General features: G+C 42.3%; 1 protein-coding gene across 2 annotated transcripts in view; it reads right to left on the reverse strand.

Moving 5' to 3' along the window:
- Positions 1 to 19,886, reverse strand: part of PTCHD1 (patched domain containing 1) — a 40,380-nt gene that overhangs the window by 12,165 nt on the left and 8,329 nt on the right. The window contains exons 2-3 of one of the 2 annotated variants that reach the window (XM_026117408.2): positions 16,781 to 16,871; positions 13,527 to 14,187 (exon numbers count right to left, since the gene is read on the reverse strand). In XM_026117408.2, coding sequence (XP_025973193.2) covers positions 13,527 to 14,187; positions 16,781 to 16,813 — 694 coding nt within the window. In that variant the 5' untranslated portion in view covers positions 16,814 to 16,871. The remainder of the gene's footprint in view (positions 1 to 13,526; positions 14,188 to 16,780; positions 16,872 to 19,886) is intronic. The other variant, XM_026117407.2, reaches the window with a different exon arrangement.

Genomic DNA, 19,886 nt, shown 5'->3' on the forward strand with positions numbered 1-19,886 from the left:
AAAAGCCTGTGGCCAAAGCTGTGAATAAGCCTCAGTAGCGGGTGTGGAAGCATTGTAACCCAGACAGAAAAAAACCTCAACCGGACCCCCGCTCAGATGGAGTTAACAAGGTTAAGTCTCGATTTTTATTTAGGGTTTCTTCTTGTATTGTGATGGCTGCACCCATGTAACACTATCAGTTCAGCTGGATGAATGCCGTCTCACTTAGGCTGATTTAAATCTGAAATCATTCCGCTGTATAGGAGGACCTGTCTACAAGAGGAATTTAGTGTGTGGTGAAACAGTGTGTGAATTTATAGAGTATTAGCTACTTTGCACCAGCTTTCTTTGTGGAAACCTGTGAAAGGGAGCTTGACTCACATTCAAAGTGGAGCAAAATATCATCCACAAAGGCAAACACTGGAGGAATTAACATGAAGCAGCTAGGCATACCCCAGCTTACTGCCAATGTAGGAAAGCTTCAAAGAGCTACACTTGTGCAAAATTAGTACATGGCAGATCAGAATCATACCCCAGGAATTGCCCTTTCCAAAACTATACCTGTAATAACATATGATATAATGAAGGTGCAATGAATTTTCCTAGCTGACTGTATTAAAAATAACAATGTACACTGCTCAGCTATGTGATTGCTTTCCACAGAATGTAAACAAAGAGGCTGAGATAATTTCCCTCTGCTGACTTATTTTTTCCAGCTAGATCAGTGAGCTCATCAGCTCCCACCTCATGCAAAGCTGACTGAAATTGCTAATCTGGACTCCCTTTGTCACAGGAGTTATAATCGACCTGCTGTTGACTAAATATTAATGCTATGTGACCTGCCTCATGTGGTCCCTTCCAGCATGAACAATTTTAACTCGGAACATATAGCAGTTTCAAAGTGCTGCTGAATATGCAGGCAGAGCAAGAGAATTTGCATCCAGTTCAGATAGCTAGGAAGCAAACATCTGGATTCACATGCTGTTCCCGCTAAAATAATTAGCAAAATAAAAGCAAGTTGAGGTAGTTCAGTATGCAAACAGAATTAGAACCAAACATAACTTACACTTCAGTTCTCAATGATGTTACAATTTAGTGGCATGGGTTGAGCTAAGCACAGTTAAAGCATCATTAGTATAACGGTGCAACCAATGATGGGTTATTCTAACCGATGTCTTACTTTGCCTTCCATAAACAGAGCGGTAAGACTACAATTTTGCTGCATCAAAGAGTGTGTGTACAGTCAGACATCCCACTGGGTGCAAGCTTGCCACTCCCAAACAATTCTGGTGAGCAAAGTCACTGCAAAACCTACTTGCTTTTCTTACACCCCCCTGAGTAATTTTGGGGGCACAGTGCACAGTGTGTACTAACATCTGATAGGATACTAATGGCCTTTAAGATGCCCATCTGGTCAAATGTGTTTCCAGTCGGCAGTGTTTTTCTCAGGAGAATTGTGGAAAGGACACTGGAGACCTGTAGGCAGTTGAATCGTCGTGACTGTGTCCTCACCTGCAAAGTGAGTGAAATTCCAGCCACCAAGCTGAGCCACCAAGCCTAGCGTGACTCTATTTCCTACCTCCCAGCACATGTCCAAAGGGCAAGTAATCCTGAAAAGCTATGTGCAGGCTCGGTAGCTGGAATAAGAAAAATGCATGAAGAGCACTATGGCAGAGACATTCCCTATAAAACTGTTAATCAGGTTTTCCTGGGAGGTATTGGTATCAACACAGGCTGTACATAGTGTAACCCTGCTTCTTTATTGCCTTTCACACAGACCCTACACGTATGTATCATAACTGGGTTACAGGTGTGACAGCATACCTCAAAAATACAATGGCAATGCTGCAGGGTAGGTTCACTATTTGTGGTTACTGTTTTAAAGACTACTAAGTTTTATACATGTATCCAGAAAGTGCACTATGCCTGCCAATGTTAACATTTGATTTGGGATCCTCCCCAAAAGAGAAGTATACTTACTGAAATTAGGTATGCCAATCTGTTAGGCATTTAGGCAGGATCAGTCTTGCATTTGAATATTAGCTGTTCACCCTCAATAGTCAGAGCTGATCTCTTAAACCATGCTTATAACAGTACCACCCATCCCAGTCAGAAACCACCAGGCATGTCCATATACTCCTCAATTTAGTGCCTGGATCAAAAATCTGAGCGTCTTGGCGTATTCACACTGGTAAAAATCTGCCTCAGTCTCCTGCCTGTCTGCTGTGTTTTGTGCTGTATCTACTTGGGAACAAAATAGGAGAAACTGAAATGTTTAGTAATATGCTCTAAGTATCTGCTGTGTTTGACATCTGCGGGCACAACCAGTGAAACACGCCAATGAAGAGAAAATGTGACTGTATACAACATACAGTGCTGGTTGGTGCATGTGAAGAAGAAATCTTCAACTGGTGCTCAACGTGTTATGTTAGAAGACCTCAATGCTATTTTGAGTCTTCGATCCTGCAGAAAGACTCTCTGGGCCATTAAGCCTGTGGTCTAATTGCTTAATGCATATGCAGGAAAACAGTGTGTCTTGAAATCCAGCACAAGGTTTATGCCTCATCTGGGTCTCATGTGGGGCCTCCAAACACAGCTTAAAAGGGGTTTAGGTTGCTCATAAGATTCACGCAGATCCGCTGCACAGCAGTAATTCTGATCCCAGTCTTCTGGCAACGCATGTCTGACACACAGTAGCCTACCCACACTATGTTTATAAAGATTGCAATTTTTGGAAAGGCAGCATAAGCTCTCTGCTCTTCCGTGAAAGACCCTGCTTCGGTCAGGCTTTGCCCTTTATGAATTATATTCTTTCAGTAAGCATACATTTGCACAAAGAATACACTGGCAAAAAGAAATCACCCTTGCCTCTGTTTCAGAGAAAATAGCCAGGACTAGCGATGCTTGGGATACATGTGTCCCTTTCATAAAGTTAAGCTCCCAAATACTCATCTTTTATCATGGCAAGCAAGCAATAATGGGCAGATATTTTAGAAATGGTACCAAAGACAAGCTAATTTTAACAGCGTGACCAATATATTATTATGGAAACTAAAATTATTCCAAATGAAAATGCTTAACTGTGAACAAATATATACACATACACACAAGACAGATGTGCACAGTCCTGTCAGTTTTCTACCTACATGATGGGAAGAGAAACAAAGAAAAGGAGAAATATTTTAAATAACTAGAATTAAACAACGGCTCAGTATTCATAATTCTAGTCTTACCATGATTCCCAGTCATGGGTTGCCATATTTTAGTTTTAGAATATGTCTATTTTAATACCATTCATTATAAAAAGCTATCTTCTCACTAAATTTTGCATTTTCAAATTAAAATATTTTAAATGACAGCAAATTAAATTCAAATCAATGACCTCTTATTATTGTGATTATATGGATAATTCAGGAAGTATGTCGTTAATCATCACAGTGCCATTGATTTCAACAATGTAAAAATAAATGATTTAGGTCTTGAGAAATGCTGCCTTTTGCTTGGATCACCCTTTTTTTCAGTATTGAACCAATGTAATATTTGAGTTTTTGTTGTTATAGTGATAGCAAGAATGCCAGATAAGCACATTCTACAAACAGAAATAAATTTGAGAGAAAACATAAGTGGCTTTTTTATTCTGAGAAACACAAAGAAGCAAGGCCAGTTATGGTTCAAAATCTACTTATATATATTAAGTGAATATTTAATTCCACTTAAGAATTGATAAAGGTTTGTTTTGCCGTTTAAATAGCAGGTTGTCAATTCTGCTTAAATGTGCGACTGACTTCCCTCAGTTTTCACGGAAGACCTGGCAAAAGCAGAAAGTCATAGTTCTTTCAGCGCAATGAAAGGAGCTGAGCACTAGCAAAAGCTGATTTTAGCCGTTGGGATATTTATGCCCACGTGGTGCATGTGTCCTGATTACCCAGCCCTTTCGTAGCCCTGAACCCACACTGTCTGAACCAAATCTATGCTGTGCACACACAGCTCTGGTTCTTCCAGGAGGGAGCGTGCCAAGAGCCACGAGCCACCAGGTGTCTGCCTCCCGATGCAGGGTGCCAGGGAGAACTGCTTCACTTTGCTGCACGGAGGGTGACAAAGGGAGCAGGGCGCAAAGCTGTGTGCTGCCAGCACTGGGTACGCACCGCGGGGCATTCGCGGGGAGCCGAGACACCCTTTGCATGAGGGGAGCCGTGCAGGACGGGAATGCCTGGTGCTGTGAGAGTAGAGAAATGACAGATGTGTCTGGCAAGACAAATTGCCCCGCTGACATATGCGCCTCAAGCCTCACTAACCAAGAAGGTTCTTAGATACAAGGTTATATGTAAAGCAATACTGTGCTCCTCTTGTATATGACATGCTTACATTCATGTCAGCAGCTAAAACTGCAAACTGATTTTCCCCATGAAGTGAGTTTTTGATAGATTTTATGTATACAGTATAAAACAAAAATATTACCTAAAGGTAAAGGAAAGCTACCTGCAATCAAATGTGAAAGGTTAATGTTTACCATGTTACAGAACAGCTAGGTGACATGCAGTACCTGACAGTTTCTGAAGACAGAGAAAAAGTAAGTCTATCTGGGACAAAATCTCATTTAAAATCAGTTTGAAATCTTAAAACTCACAAGCCAAAATATCATTTGCTTCTGGGAGTGTTTTCCTTTATGGACTAGTGGTATACGGCTTAGTTTACCACACTTCAAGTTTCCCTTTTTTTGCTCAGAAAACTGAAAGCAAAACATCTCAGGTATACTCTTATATTCTCCTGTTTAAACAATGTTTGCTATTATTCTTAATCACAATGGATAGAATCAACCATACATGAAATGCAGTGCTCTAAAAGTTGCAAAACCTCAATTAAAACACATTTGACCTATTATTTTTAGTGATCAATAAGCAAGAAAAAAAAAGAAAAATCCGTATAAGTTTGGAGCTCAGCTTGGACTGCACCAAGCATCCAAACGAACTTCCAAAGCCAACTAGCCCTTATCCCAACAGGTTTAGTGGGGATCTCCCTCCATCTCCGCCAGTGTCCTTCTCCAGAAGGCAGAGGTCTCATTACTGGGAAGTGGCAGGCCGCCTCCTGCCACACACACCTTTCAGCTATCACTTATTCTGAGGAATGTCACTGATTAGAGACACACAACGTACGCCATCGCTCTCACACAGACCTGAAATGAAAAGTCACAGCTCTTCCCATTGACCTTCCCTAGCTCTCCATTGACCATCTGAGTCCAGTATGCAAAGTATACCACAAAATTGATTCTATTTATCTATCTATTTATCCATCTATCTATCTAGGAAAGGGTTTCTTTTCTTTAACCTGTGAACTTCAAAAAATTTTTCATATATGTCAAACTTTCTCTTGAGGGACATCACTCCTTCAAGAAAATCAGGATGTCAAAGCCAGGCAAATTCTTAGCGCCCTTGACTGTGGTTTCTCTGACAAGCCCTTCCATTAAACAATCACAAACATTAAGTTCTTTATAGCTAAAAGCACGCAGACAGTAAGAGTAAAATATAACATCTTTCCACTATTCTTTGCATATACCAATGCTGAATAAAAATGCACTGTGTTGCCTGTAACAGGCTTTTCTTAGGACACAAATGCATACGAGAGCACCACACCAGTCAAGAGGAAACCCTTGATCTTACTGTATGATTGTAGAGTATTTGCTGTATTAAACTGTTTGCTGGACAGTATTTTCCCTACAAACACAGCTACTCTCTTCCAAAAAGCACTGTATATACTGAGTCTCTAATAGTCTCCTGAAGCTAAGAAGCACATATACATGCAAGATTTTCACTGGAGTTCGTGTTGCTGAGGGGTGAATATGGGTGCATGTTAGCTGTGTTGTCACCCCACTCTGCCTGCTGGGCAGTCTCCTTGCATGTCTTGCACTGCCCAAGACAGCTGGTACGACAGTATCTAAAGTACTCTGCCATCACGTGTATTTTAGGCATATTTGCTTCCCATGTGTTAGTGCTCTCTTTGCAATTGGTTTCCTCAGTAAATTTGGGGCAACAGATTGATTAGGAGAACTGGAGGATGAGAGAGTAGCAGGTGGAGCAGGTGGTTAATCAATTTGCCTCTGAGAAGAAAGCAATGACTTTGATGAGAGGACTGTGGTATACTGACTGAGAAGAGGCAACCTGGAGGCTTGTTCTGCCCTTTCTCTCCAGGAAATGCTGGGAGTGATGTCTGAGGGACTAGAGAAGATGCACGGCAGGTCAGGAAGGGACTGAGATTGAGGAGAGAGGAGTGAAGAAGGAGAGGAAAGAGCAATGACTAGCCAAAATGACATGCCTGGGAATCTGTTCAGAGTGGATAAAGAATTTTGTTTATTTCTTAGAAGAGGGTTGAATGGAACAAAACATGAATCTGAGCTGCACAGGATTGAAATGGGCAGGTTGAGTAGATGGAACGACAAAAAGCAAAAGTACTTCCAGGGCCATTCAAGGAATCCTTTGGCAGAGCAAAAGCAGCACAGGACAAACGGTGGAAATCACTTAGAAATCTGAGGAAGCAGAGGTATTACTGCAGGATATGGGCAACGTGGTGAGGAACTGTTTGGGAGCCAAGGAAGTTATTCAAGAATATGCGGAGAAGGGTATGACCAAGAGGAACAGCCATCGCTGGGGAAGTCTAAGTGAAAGGAAGCATTGTGCGGGCTTAGTTTGCTTAAGCTGAGCTGGAGGCAGAGGAGTATGGGGGAGAGAGAGAGAAAAGAGGAATTTAAAAAAAAAATAAAAGTGCAGGGTAGATGCCCTACCAGGAGTGGGGAAAACAGGAAAAGAGACAAAAGCAGTTTAGGGATACCAAAGCATACTGAAAGCTGTGCTGGGATCAGGAAGGAGATAACATGGCATGGAACAGGGAAATCAGTGAGATGTGCTGGCAAGGGCTGCAGGAGATTGCAATCAAGATGAATGAGATGGAAGAGAGAGAAAGCAGGGCAGTAAACTGTGAGCCAGCTAGTTGAAGAATGACACATTTCTTCCTGCAATGAACATACACGAAAGGGGCAGACTGACAACGAAAGCGAGAAAGCTTAGCGCAGAGAATAAAAACAAGAGAGACTCAGTAAGCTTCACATTTTTATTAACTGATAACAAAAAAATTGATGGAAAAGTACTATACAAAGTCAAACATTTGCGTGTATGTTACCATCACGTGTGGACTGAAGGGCATCTGGGAGACCTGTGCAGGAGCTGTTATAAGAGCTGCTTTTCTCTGTAACTCTCTCTATATAACCAATGTTGACATTTCAGTTTTCATGAATATAGTAAATACTTGGATGCTTGATAAGGAATATAATGAGTACTTTCAGGGCTTACACGTTTGGCATACATTGCAATTATCTACTAGCAACTTCTTTGAGAAATCTGAAGGAGCTGGTTGCCTTTCGGCACTGAGGCTCAGCAAGATGCACATGGAGTTTCGAACTGTGCTGGCTCCAGCTCCAGAGCAGCATTAACATTTCAAGTTTTTCATGCTGCTTGTTAGCTGCCCTGCTTGGCTTAGCGACTTCATGATCCCTAAGTTTCAGCAGTCCTCTCATCTCCCTTGCACATCCTGATCTTTTCACTCCCATCTTCAGACAGTGAATTTCCCTCATCTTCTAAGTTCAAATTTTCCTTCTGACCTTTCTCAAATGTCTGATCTCAGGCCCCACTTTTGCTGCTCCAACTTTCTGAATCCATAAAGCCCTTGTGCAGACATCTCAGCTCCCTGCTCCCATCAGGATGAGACCCCATCAGGCAAGCCGGAGGGTGAAGCGTACCCAACAAATCTGTTTCTTAGAAGTGCTCAATGCTTCTTTGCATCTGAGAGGCAGTCTTAATGGTGGTCCTTCGAACTCTGGGCTCTCTGGGTACCTCCCAGCACATTTTGCATCGTTATGCTCTTTCTCCTGCTCTTGTGAACCCACAAACCAAACGCAGCTGTGTGTAGCCTGTAGTGTGCTGCAAGAGCTAATGCAGGGGTAGTGGTGAGGCAGACTGCAGCAGGGACCCACCAGAGATCCCCTGCATGGGCACTGTGCATCCCCGGCATGCACAACACCTACGGCTCAACAGGCTGGCCCTTCCCCCTCCAGATCCTGCTTCCAGCAATCTCCCGGACTTCAGTTTCCCCATTTCCTTTCCCCATAACCTTCCCCCACATGACTGAAGCTCAGAAGGGCCTCTCCTTGAGTTCTGCCTGCCACTTGTTCCCCTTTTACGCACTCATTGCCCTTTTACGCACTCATTGCCCTTTTATGCCCTCAAGTTTTCCCTCGATAGACCTGCCCTGTGAACTATCTTCCCCTTCTCTCTTCTCAGAAACGTATGTGTTTTGAAGCTGCTGCTGCCCTACTGAAGAAAACGGAGCGTAATTTGATGAAGCAGTGTGGGATGTGGAAGGCAGTAAGAATTGGGTTTAAATTTATTTGTATTTTGGCAAATTTCACGAAATGCTTGCTATCATTTCAATTTACAGAAAGCTGCAAGTTCAGACCATTCTTTTCACTGCTAGCTGTTTTTTCCATGCCAGTTTAATAAGCAGTATACTTTCAAATCAGAAGCTAAATATAAGCTTGTGGAACAGGCCCTGCATCTTTCCCCATATTTGGCAATGTCTGACATTCCATAATTATTTTACACAGCTGATTCTTTTCATGAACTTGGCAGCTGAAAAGAGCCATGTCTTTCTGAATAAACTGTAGGAGTTTCTAAAGGAATACGAAACAGATTGCTATTTTTCTCTTAAATACAAAGACCAATATTGCAATTTTCATTTGAGTCTCAAAGTTAAATGTCGTACTCCACCTGTAGGAGGTAAAAAAGTAACACCAAAAACTTCTTGGGTGAGCACTGCTTGTTTTTCAATAGTTTATTTTGTAACACAGTATTTTTGAGGAAACCTGTATTTTTAAAGGATTGACAGTTATTAAACAGCATTTACTGCATAAAGGAAACTTAGGATGAATTTATTAGCATCTGTGCCAGACCAAACATCTGCAAATTTTAGTGGAGTAGGCAAGAGGAAATCAGAATTTTAATTCTGTTTTTCAGCCGGCATTATAACTCAGCTATTTTAAATTCAGTTGAATTATGAAGAATTTAATTTTTCAGTATATAAAGGTTAGGGTGAAAGTGGATAGGCCCAGTTCAACCAAGCACTCCATGTGAACTGGGCATGTGAATAACCTTGTCCTTAAAATACTTGTTTACACATGCTTAAGCACATTGATAAATGTAGATGATAGTTTTAGAAAACCATTGAGGCATATGATGGTTCTAAATATGCCCAGATGAATGGTGGGAGCCTGTCAGGTTTCAGAGGTTTCAAGCTTCACTTCCACAGTAAAAGTACCAGTATCAACCTAGAGCTCAAGAAAAAAGTTCTCAGTTCTACTTCACAGCATTTTCCTTGGAAAAAGAGAGATTATGGCCAATGTTGCCTTGGCTGGCTCATTTCCTAATGCAGCCCCTGCCCGGGGCTGAGCAACTCCCTAGGCAGCGCTTCCCCTCCTGCCTTCCTCTCAAAGCCTGTCCTCCTGTGGCAGAAGTAGACCTGTGCTTTTTGGGTATTAGCTGGGGAAGGAGGTCTCTCGCACTCTTTCTGGCTAGTGCTGAAGCTGGCTGAATTGCAGCTCTCCGTAGCCACGTATTGCTACAGCTGGATTCGACTTCTGCCGTTCAGTTAGTAATTGATGGGGACTAAAAAGAAATCTGCCACAACATCAAAATCATCACTATAGTGATATACTCAGGGTGCATACAGACAATCATGAATGACTGAGTTATTGTGACTTAATGAGTTGCCTTTCATGAGCTCAGTTACAGGAACCTGCCTTAATTAAAGAGTAAAATACATTAGAAGAAACTACTATAAAGGTGATTAAACCTAAAGTATAAAGTGTTTAATCTAATATGTCATATTTAACAGGTGGGGTAGGCAAAAGATGTTCCTATCTACACTTAAAACGTCTGAGCTTAGGAGTGTGACTTGGTAAACCAGGGTAATTTAATTGTTTGTAATTGTCCTATTGATATAAAGGCTACGGATTCAATATATACAGAAGCTGCTACACTTCACTATAGATTGTTTATTCTTGGAAATAGCTGATGCCTAAGGGATGTTAGGGAAAACAAGATTAATAAAATCTAATATTACAGACCACATTGAACTGAATTATTTTGCAGACATATTGCCTAAATCATTGGCATAGGTTTGTGACTGGGCAAACAACTGATTCAGAAAGTAATTTTAAAAATATGAAAAAGTAGATATTTGCAAAACATTGCTGACTATCCTCAGTTAATGCATCCTGGAAGGGCAGCAATGGTATCAATATGAATTTAATGAACAGGAGAAATGGTGTGACATAAACAGGGCATAATTCAGTGAGGACAAGGCTAAACTTCTACATGTTGGCTGGAATAATCAACTGTGCAAACAGGGCAGAAAGTGCCAGGCAGGATCTGTGAGGTACCATGTGCCACAAACCAAACATGTCAACCACTTCATACTGCTGAGAAAAAAATGAATGTCATATGGAAATGCATGAACACAAGTGCCCTATGCAAGATGTGTGAAATAATCCTCCTGCTCTACCTGGTGCTGCGAGTCTCAGCCTGAATCCTGTGCCCAGTTTTAGGCACCACACTCCAACAAAGATGTGGAGCAGCCAAAGTGCAATAAGAAAGCTGGAAGCCCAGTAAGCACAATCTCTGAGGAGATCTGGGATGAAATGGAAGAGGGCTGGATGAGAGAAAGTGATCCCAAATATGCAAAGAAAGAGAAAATACATTGTTTTCCAGATGCAGTGGAGCATGAATAAGAAGGAGGGCACTTGAGTTGCAATGGAGAAAGTCAGGTCACACATTACGTGAATGCTTTCACGGTGGATAGTGAAGCACCAGGAGAAGTTGCCCAGGAAGGAGATAAAGTACAAGCTGGACAAGTATCTGCTGGGAAGGGTGTAACCTTGTCCTGTGGCAGAGGTCAGCCAATGTCTGGAGAGCCCTCCTGGTTCTGTGTTTTGATGAGAAGCTAAAAACCCTCAGCTGCTATAAACTGGGGAAACTTCATTAATGATTTATTCTAGCAGAGGGGCCTTGTCTGAAATCTGTCCAGTGTAAGTATTTTTTCTATCTCAGTTTTGCTTTTGGCCATGAAATTATGGGAGAGTAATAGCTACAGAGCTACACTGTTAGCCAGAAATCCTTTAGCCTTCTAAAGGTCAGTTAATCTATGATTTAATCTGATGGTCACTGAAATTAAGTGGAAATATTTCAGCAGACCACAACGGAGGGTGGTTTGTGTCTCTAGCCTTTGCTTACCTTGAGTTAAACCTTCCCTATAAGCCAAACTGTATATAAATCAAATACATTTCAAAATGCATGAAGATTCTTTTTGTTCTGCTGCAGGAAAACAACCCTGCCTTTCTAGCTATCTGCTGGTTTAAAATAGTTCTCATTAAAAACTCCAAAATGTCTCTGGTACCTACTGTTCACCTCTTGAGGTTCCTGTTCCTTGGGAGATTTTATGCAGCTAGAGAAGCAAGAGAGATTCATGTGAACTTGGTTGCTATGTCCTAACTTTTTCATAGTTTGAACTAAGTTGTGTATTTGAAACTTACTCTTAAAAAAATGGAATATTTCAACTAAGAAACACTCCCCCCAAAAAATTAAAAAAAAAAAGAAAGAAAAGAAAACCAGAGTTTGACTATAAAGTTTGGCAGGACTAAAATATAAGTGTGAAACTTCAAAGCTAACCTTACATCTTTAAAGATTTCAAGTCTCAGCATAGTCACTATCAGTGAATTAAAGATTTGAAAGGTTGTCCCAGAAAGCAGATGCCTTGATCCCTAAATAGAGCTAATCTTTCATATTTCTGAATCACTTTCCCTGGGCACTTTCATTCCTGCAGCTGGACTTTTGATTTTATTTCTACTATGCATATTTTCTTGTAACACATCTGGAAATTCCCCATGTGTTCACTACTTAGTTTGAGGAACAGATTTTTATAATACATGCATAGATGTAAAAGCCCACAAATGAAAATGTAGACTTAGGTGACAAAACTAGCCTTCTTTTGACTCTTAGTTCTTGTGCTGTATTTCCTATTGATTATGGTAGTTTAATTTTTGTAGATGTCATATGAAAATGAGGATTACACACTGCAATTGATATAACATAGTTAATTTCTGTTTGTCACTGAATATATCTTATATGTTAACTGGTAGTGTGATGCACTCAAGCACAGTCTTTAATTAAAGCACAACAAAACCACACATATAGTATGGGCACAGTAAAGGAACCTGGCACTTGATACGAAAATAACTGCTGAAACATGTCGTATCACTACATGATGCGACTAGGTCAGCAGAGACATACTTATGCTCGAAATCTGAAGTATTACTGAGCACTGATTTTCAGCTGGGAAAGCTGTGATCAAATCAATGCATGTATTATTCTTCACAAATGAATAATGTTCAGAACAAGGACATATTAGACACCTACAGTGTACAAAGCTTTTCACACTGTTTATGAACCAAACACAAACCAAGAGATTGTGAACTCTCTGGAGCTCACAGAGTCTCCCATGAAGTCCTTCTGCCTATTTTGATATAATGCTAAGTTTCCCCACAAGGGCCCTGGTCCACAGACCACCAAAATCAACAGGAGAGTCCACTGAGTTTTGATTAGGAGTAAACTGACTCCTCTGATTTCTTCCTCATTCTTCCCATCCTCAAAAAGCCAAACAAAACAACCCCACAGCCCGCAGTGAGTGAATGTGGTATGAAAACCAGAGTGCGAAAAATGTCTCTGTCAGTACCATGGCCAAGGGGCTCCAGCTGCAATTTGCCCTGCAGCCCACTGATGCCTGTATTGCCCAGAGTTGAGACACGTCGGCGCTACCTGCACGGGTCCTTTCTCTGACTGGCAGGAGGCAAAGCTCTGCATGTCCAGGCTGTAAAGTGCTACTTAGCTGCCTCAGTGAACAAAGACTTTCCAAGAGAAACGCAACAAAGAACTGACTCCTGCACTTATCCCACACACAGGCTCCTGTTAAAGCGTAAGTCAAGAGTAAAACACCACTCTGCTCTCCAAAGCAGTGAGGGCTCTCTAAATGAAAAATGCACACAGCCCCTGTTATTTGCCAAGACAGCTGATACTGTCACCCCACCAAAGGGACCTGTGCACAGGTTGCCTTTAACACTGATCACCAAAACCGTAATCAAACTTCCACAGAAAAGCAACTGTAGGGGTCCTCTCTTACACAATGCATGGCATTAGCATGTACTTGCTCCTTGCTGCCACGTGGGCACCACGTCATACAGTAGGTTGCTACACAACACCAGAGCCCCCAGAAATAGCTTCAGTGTCCAGGTATGGTACAGATGTTTATAAGCAGAAGCCATGTGGATTTGGTACGCTGCAGCATTACAGTGACTCGATACCAGGACTCATGCAGTGATGCTTCTCTATTTGCTGGGAAATACGTCAGGGAAGCACAAACACACAAAAGAGACAGTAGTAGGAGATAGTTACCTAACATGATGAAGGGGATTCCCAGGAAGGTGGAATTGTATTTCCCACCAGTGAGATTGATGATTCCAGCTGCAGTCAGAGTGGCAAGGGTCACAGTCAGCAATCCCAGCAGGCCAAGCCAGGGTTTGCTGCGGACACAATCCTGCATGGAGCAGCAGAGAATGGCCAAGGTGACCACAAGGACCAAGCTCGTGATCAGGTAGCGTTCTGACACCCTGCTAGTCTTCTGAAAATCCTCCTTCAGCGAAGAAGAAGTGAAAGGATACATTTTGACTTTCCTGTTGGATTTCTGGAAAAGTTCAACAGTGTCACAAAAAATGGATTCCCACTTTTCTGCCACCATGTCATTCAAGGAGTTGATTGCCTGCAAGTAGTAGGTGAGCTGAATGGCTTCTGCAGACTTCACCCGGTCTTTGCTGTGCACAGTAACCCCACCAAGCTGATGCCCATTATACACTTCCCTGCCATCCTTTAAGTGAGTAATCGGATATGTGATCGCAAAATTAGTTCGATTAGAAGAACGAGCAGCCTTTAATTCCTCCAGTACATGCACTATGTCGTCCACTATGCATGTCTTGTCATTGTTCAGGATACATATATGGGCAAACGTGTAATTGAAACCAGGTCTTTGAACTTGGATCCTGGTCACAGCAGAGTGCAACTACAAGGGAAAGAGAAATCACACACGTTATTCATCAGTTCATCTTGCACAGAAGCAGCAAGAACAACAGTGGCGTGTGGCCTTGGTCCCTTTCCTATTTGATCTAAGCAACGACAACAAAAGTTCTGCAGTATTAATAGCACACTCGCTGCAAAAAAGGAACCATGCATTAAAATAGCAGTATTATTCTCCTCTGTCCTTTACTGATAACTCAGGTATGTTGTGAGTTGCGTATGTGCCACGTGCATCTGCTCTTCAACCCTTCTAAATAAGCAAACTCAAAAGGTCTGGAACTTCACTTTCAAGTGATCTAATGAATATAAAAGGGATAGCTACGGCCTGACCATATTTGGGGATGCTATCATACTTGTGATTGCCAAATTACTTTCTCAACAGATAAACTTCAGGTACAGAATGCAGAAAAGCAACGTGACCATAAATACCACTAGCATGGGATGTAATGGGAGTCTGTCAGTTGGCAGCGGAAGGGGATTAGCACCCTCTCAGAATAAAGGACAGACTACAGCTGCACAGCCTAAATGTGGGGATTGTCGGCATAGCAGGAATAAGATAGCTGGCATTAATTAATTTGCCCTCTTTTTTTCCCCATCAATCCTTAGCAAAACTGAGAGCGAGAAGTAACAAAAGAGACTGACGTTAGTTTTCCCTCTCTCTCTCTCTCTAGCAGAGTTTCTGTTAATCAGAAAAGGCCCCAATCTTAGATGCTGCAGGTTATTATCTCTTATTATGTTGGTCTAACAGCTTTTATTGCAGCCTCCTTTTTACATCATTTTGCATCTTTCGGAAATTTTCCATGCCTGAGCTTCGACTCAAAGTGCATTCAGCTACTTGTGACCATCACAACAAATTTCAGTCAACACAGAAGAAGCAAGAAACCTGAAACATACTAAGGAAATAGCCCAAAGAGAGTAGGGTTCTTGCAATATTTTTTTTTGAGGAAAAAAATGTGTTTGCTAATGTTAGGAGTCTTAGAAAGGGCAAGCTGTTTTTTGGCTACTTTTCTTGCTAAACATGTAGGCCAAGACCACCACCTTCAACACGTACTTCCATGCTGCTCTAATTGCACAAAGAGTACTAAGACCTCCCATAAGGATGCTGCTGAGGCCAAGGCTATGTTATTCACTACCAGAAATTTGAGTGGACTTTGTCTGTGGCTCTGCATGAGTAGATCTGCTTCAAGCAGCCATGAAGTTCAGCAAGGGTCTCCCTCTGCTCTTTCCTAGCTGGTGTGGGGGCAGCTGAAGTCCCAGCTGCCGGGGGCCCCCACACGCCTCTGAGTATCTGCTTTCTGTATGGCTCAATGAAATATGTAATTCTCTTGAGGTGTTGGCATGATGGTGTAGAGGGTGGTCAGTGTACACCCCTTTTGCTGACTGGTCCCAAGAACTCTATGAACTTCAGAGTCTGTATTCAGTGATGGCTTTCAGCTTCACCACAAGGGCCAGGCAACTCTCACTGCCACCATTTTTCACAGGGGCTAATGAAGGGGGAGAAGCCAGGTGGGGATCCTGTGGCTGGACTGGGAATGGAAGTATGAGACAAATTTATCCTCCTGGCTCACAGCTCCTCCCAGAAAAACAGGCAAACAGGGGCCAGCCGAGTGCTTCTGGGACTGGGAAAACCTGTGCAGCTTGAGACAGCTCGCCAACCCCGTCTGCTTGTGTGGCCACATCCACTGCTCAGGAGGTGAACAAATCATTAGGTCCATTCCAAAGAAATGCAAAGTTTTATCATTAGGTCCATTTTACATAGAGGAAATGGACACAGGAGCATTACCAAGGTCTGGCAATAAACCCAGGACTAATAAAAGACAAGGGAAAGCCCTCCTTCACCTGCAAAGTGGGGAAACTATAACTCATCTGGGAATCTGAAGAACTGAATTAAGAATGCCCCTAACTTCTTTCCTTAAAGGGTGAATAACTATTTTCTGCCTCCAGATTCTGAGCAAGACAAAGAGAATTGGCTAAAGGGAAGGAATTCCATTCTTTTTTTTGTAAATGCATATGCGGCTTTCCACTAAAACTGAAAGAGGCCAGGAAATTCTTATACGCAGTAAAGAGGCTGGGAGTGGGTGACATTTAACGGAACTAGTCCCTTCTGAAGAAAAATGCGGATTGAAAAAATAGGAGATGGTGCAGACTACAGCAGTGGAACTTATACTCAGCTGGTGATGATGGACGGATTGTGTAATCATCATGGCTAAAATCCTGGTCTGTTGAAGTTAATGACTTGTAGTGACTTTTGTGTGGTATTTCAGACCTATTTGCAGAAAAAAAAACATATACACGATACTATGTATCTAATTATCTTGTAATACATTACATAATTGGTGATAGATATAACTTCAGTTAAATTGCCTCCATTCTCAGGGTGATATGGTGTCATACAGGCAAAAAATACAAACTTCCTATACTTCTAGCTTGTTTCTCTAGGAGTGTGGGAGTATACTCTTCCACACATGAGTAGCTTTTTTCTTCTATATAACAACAGTTCAATATCAACAATAGAAAGACAAGTTTGAGAAAAGAACTGAACTAACAAATCTCTTCACAATACTGGAAGAATACAATACCTTGCCATGGTGAGAAGGAAAATTCTCCATCATGGAGTGAGCGCAAATAGCTGTCTGTGCAACAGCTTAGGCGATCTTGCACAACTTTCTTCTAAAACAAAATAAATGAATAGATTCGCAAGCACATGCCAGAGAAATAAGCCACTATGGCGAATTCTTCCCATCCTTCCAGTTTGCAGCTCTGCTTTGCTCTGCTTTGCAAGAGCTGTTCTGAAGGCCTGAACTTCAAATGGATGTTGTTATAGTTTCAGGAAAATGTCCTAATTTACTGAAATCAAAGGCAGATATCTGATTTTAAATTTATTACAATGGCAGCTACTGTATCTATTCCATCAACAAAGGTTGTAAAATCAAATGTCATGTAAAGAACTGCGGCTGAGGACAACTAGCAGCGATAGAAGGAATTTACTGCCTGTATTAGATTAACAGTACAACTCCTTCAGAAAGGATCCATCAAATGACATAATGCAGAAGGAAAGAAACTGTCATACAAGTTTCATCAAACAAGGTGTGTTGCTATTTACCTACTCTGCCTTACTGCTGCATTCATTTCCTTCTACATCTGAAGCACATTCTTTTAATATTTAGGTTATAAAATAACCTCATCTGTCACAGCTGTTATTTTATCTTTAGCAAAAGGCTAGAAGCTAAATGTCATACTTAAAATACTCATTTCTTCTTAGAAACTATCATTTCAGATTCAGGAATGAGTTCTGCCGTGGCAGCACAGCATTTGCTATGACGCTGCGGCACAGCAGCGGGGCCGGAGGCTCCCTGGCCAGGCAGAAGGGGTTGGATGAAGCAATCGTACGGCACCCGGCAGAGACCTGGCTATTGACTTCCCAGCAACAGGGCTTGCCAAGGAGGCACCAGGAAAGACAGGGGAGCAGCCAGAGAGCGCTGTGTACTGGCAAACGCCACGCAGCCTTGCAACCCTGAGCGCCTGCTGCAAACTGATGCACTTCAGAGCAGCACTGAGACTCACTCTGAGCTTTGCCAGTGGCCACCGCAGCTCCCATTTGGCCTAGGATTGAAGACAAGCAGCCAAAGAGGACAAAAACCTTCTGTGCCCTCCGTCCCACCAAAGCATGCCAAGCACTGCCCAACGTGCCGGAGGAGGCAGCTTCGGGAGGGCTGACTCACACTTTCATCCTCACAGCAAATAAGTTCTTTTCCCTGCAGTTTGCTGTTTCAGACCAGATCCTAGAAAACCAACCACTGGTGCTTCAGTGCATTTTGCACAGGTCAGAGCTGTGCTGCAGCATCATTGCAGTCTCCCTTTGCTTGCCTGCATTAGCCCCTGTGTCACTAGGTTGCTGCCTCTTCTCCACTGAGAGCCACATCCCATGGCACTCCCAGCTCCCCTGCCATGCTGGATTCAGCTGTAAATGTGCAGACTTTTCCACTTAAATCCAGAATCCACATTCCTGTTGCAGGCGACAGGGTTCCACAGAACCCACAAGGTTTAAGAGGTTATAAGAATATGTGGCATGAATTTAGGGGCTTACACTGTCTGCAGTTTGGTTTGAATATGATATACCAAGATGAAACTTTAGTCTGTCAACAGATGGTAAAGACTGCTGTCTAATGTGGACAACATTAGCATGTTTTTCCTCAGGGCTGCAGTTTAATGGCAAGTAACTATATTCCAAATGAATCTGACACCTAGCACTGGGACAACAACTGACCACTAGATTCTCCTTTACCCAGTTGTTTTTTTATCCTTACTCATCCTATTAGTAGAAAGGGGAATTAATGGAATAATAAAAGCCACATGAATAGTTTTTCTTGATGGGAGACATGTGCTGCTTGCTCATCACTTACAGCTTTTTCAGTTAACTAACAGTGCAAGTGACTGAAAAGCAGTTTGCTGCTGAGATACAGGAGCACTGCAGCAGGAGAGCTGAACAGTATTGTCTCAGCTTACTTGCCATGATGGCATCCCATTTTTGGCCTTTTCCCTGAAAGTGCTCAGTCATGAGATAATAACTTACACCTATCGCTCTTTATCCGTGTTTAAACAGTGACCACCACTTGCAATTCCCCTTTCTCTCCTGAAAACAGTCTTTATCCATATCCCGCACCATGCTGGAGATTTCTAGAAAGGACAGCATTTTCTCTCCCTTCAGCCTGTTTACCATTTGCATTTGATAACATCTTGCTCCTGGTCTTTGTTTACTCTAAGTCCCATGCTCACTGATTTATTTATTTTTGACAGATCGAAGGTGGCTTCAACTGGGAGATAAATCCCTTGGTGCAAGGACCTTCCAGGTGAAGGCTATTCGCATTTCACATCCCCACACCAATTCCTGTTTCAGTCTGTGACATAGCTGACGGATGAGAGTCAGCTAAATCTCACTGCCTTATCAGCTTTTTGACTGCGGGCCCAGGAGGGGATGCCAAGAAGCAAAATGTAGAATCCTTTCACTGATCCCGGGCTAAATTGTTTGCCCCAGGGCCTCTGAGTGCCACAGCTGCAGATTTCTTAAAGCTATTTTTGGCCACTGGTACTCCTGCCTCTGCCATAAATGCAGGAAGGGAGACACTGAGAAGCAGAGCCACTTGGTATGCTCAGTTTTGCTTTTCTGCGACTGCAAAGTCCTGCACCAGGCTCTGCAAGAGCACTCTTCCAGTGAACTTTGTGCAACTTTCAGCACCAACAGCAAAGCAGAAACTGAAGGCAAAGGGCTGTACTTAGAGCTGTATTCTCAAGACAGAAATCTTGGTTTTATTCTTAAGCCATTCAAAAGACCCAGGGAGCCATGAGAAGGGGCCAGGAAAAGCTCTAGCTCTGTCCTTTTGTTTAAAAGTCCTGCCCTTAATTAAAAAGTGAGCATGCACTGTCAGAAATTTTTTTGTCAATTTAATAAGGAAACAAAAAAACTCTGCAGCATTCCTGAGAAGCAAACAGATCCCATCCCAGCAGGGAGGGCTTAGAAACTGCTGATTCATTTGCAAAATGGTCCAATCCCAGAAATCCTTTAAGCCCACATTATATAATCTGCTACCAGGATCAAAGCTATAGTCAAACAGGATGAGGACTGAAGAACCAGAAATGGTAATTTGTGCCTGACAGAGGCTCTCCTTGCTGGCAGAACGGGTTTGC

Source organism: Dromaius novaehollandiae, chromosome 1 (genome assembly GCF_036370855.1).
Source record: "Dromaius novaehollandiae isolate bDroNov1 chromosome 1, bDroNov1.hap1, whole genome shotgun sequence".
Lineage (NCBI taxonomy): Eukaryota > Metazoa > Chordata > Aves > Casuariiformes > Dromaiidae > Dromaius > Dromaius novaehollandiae.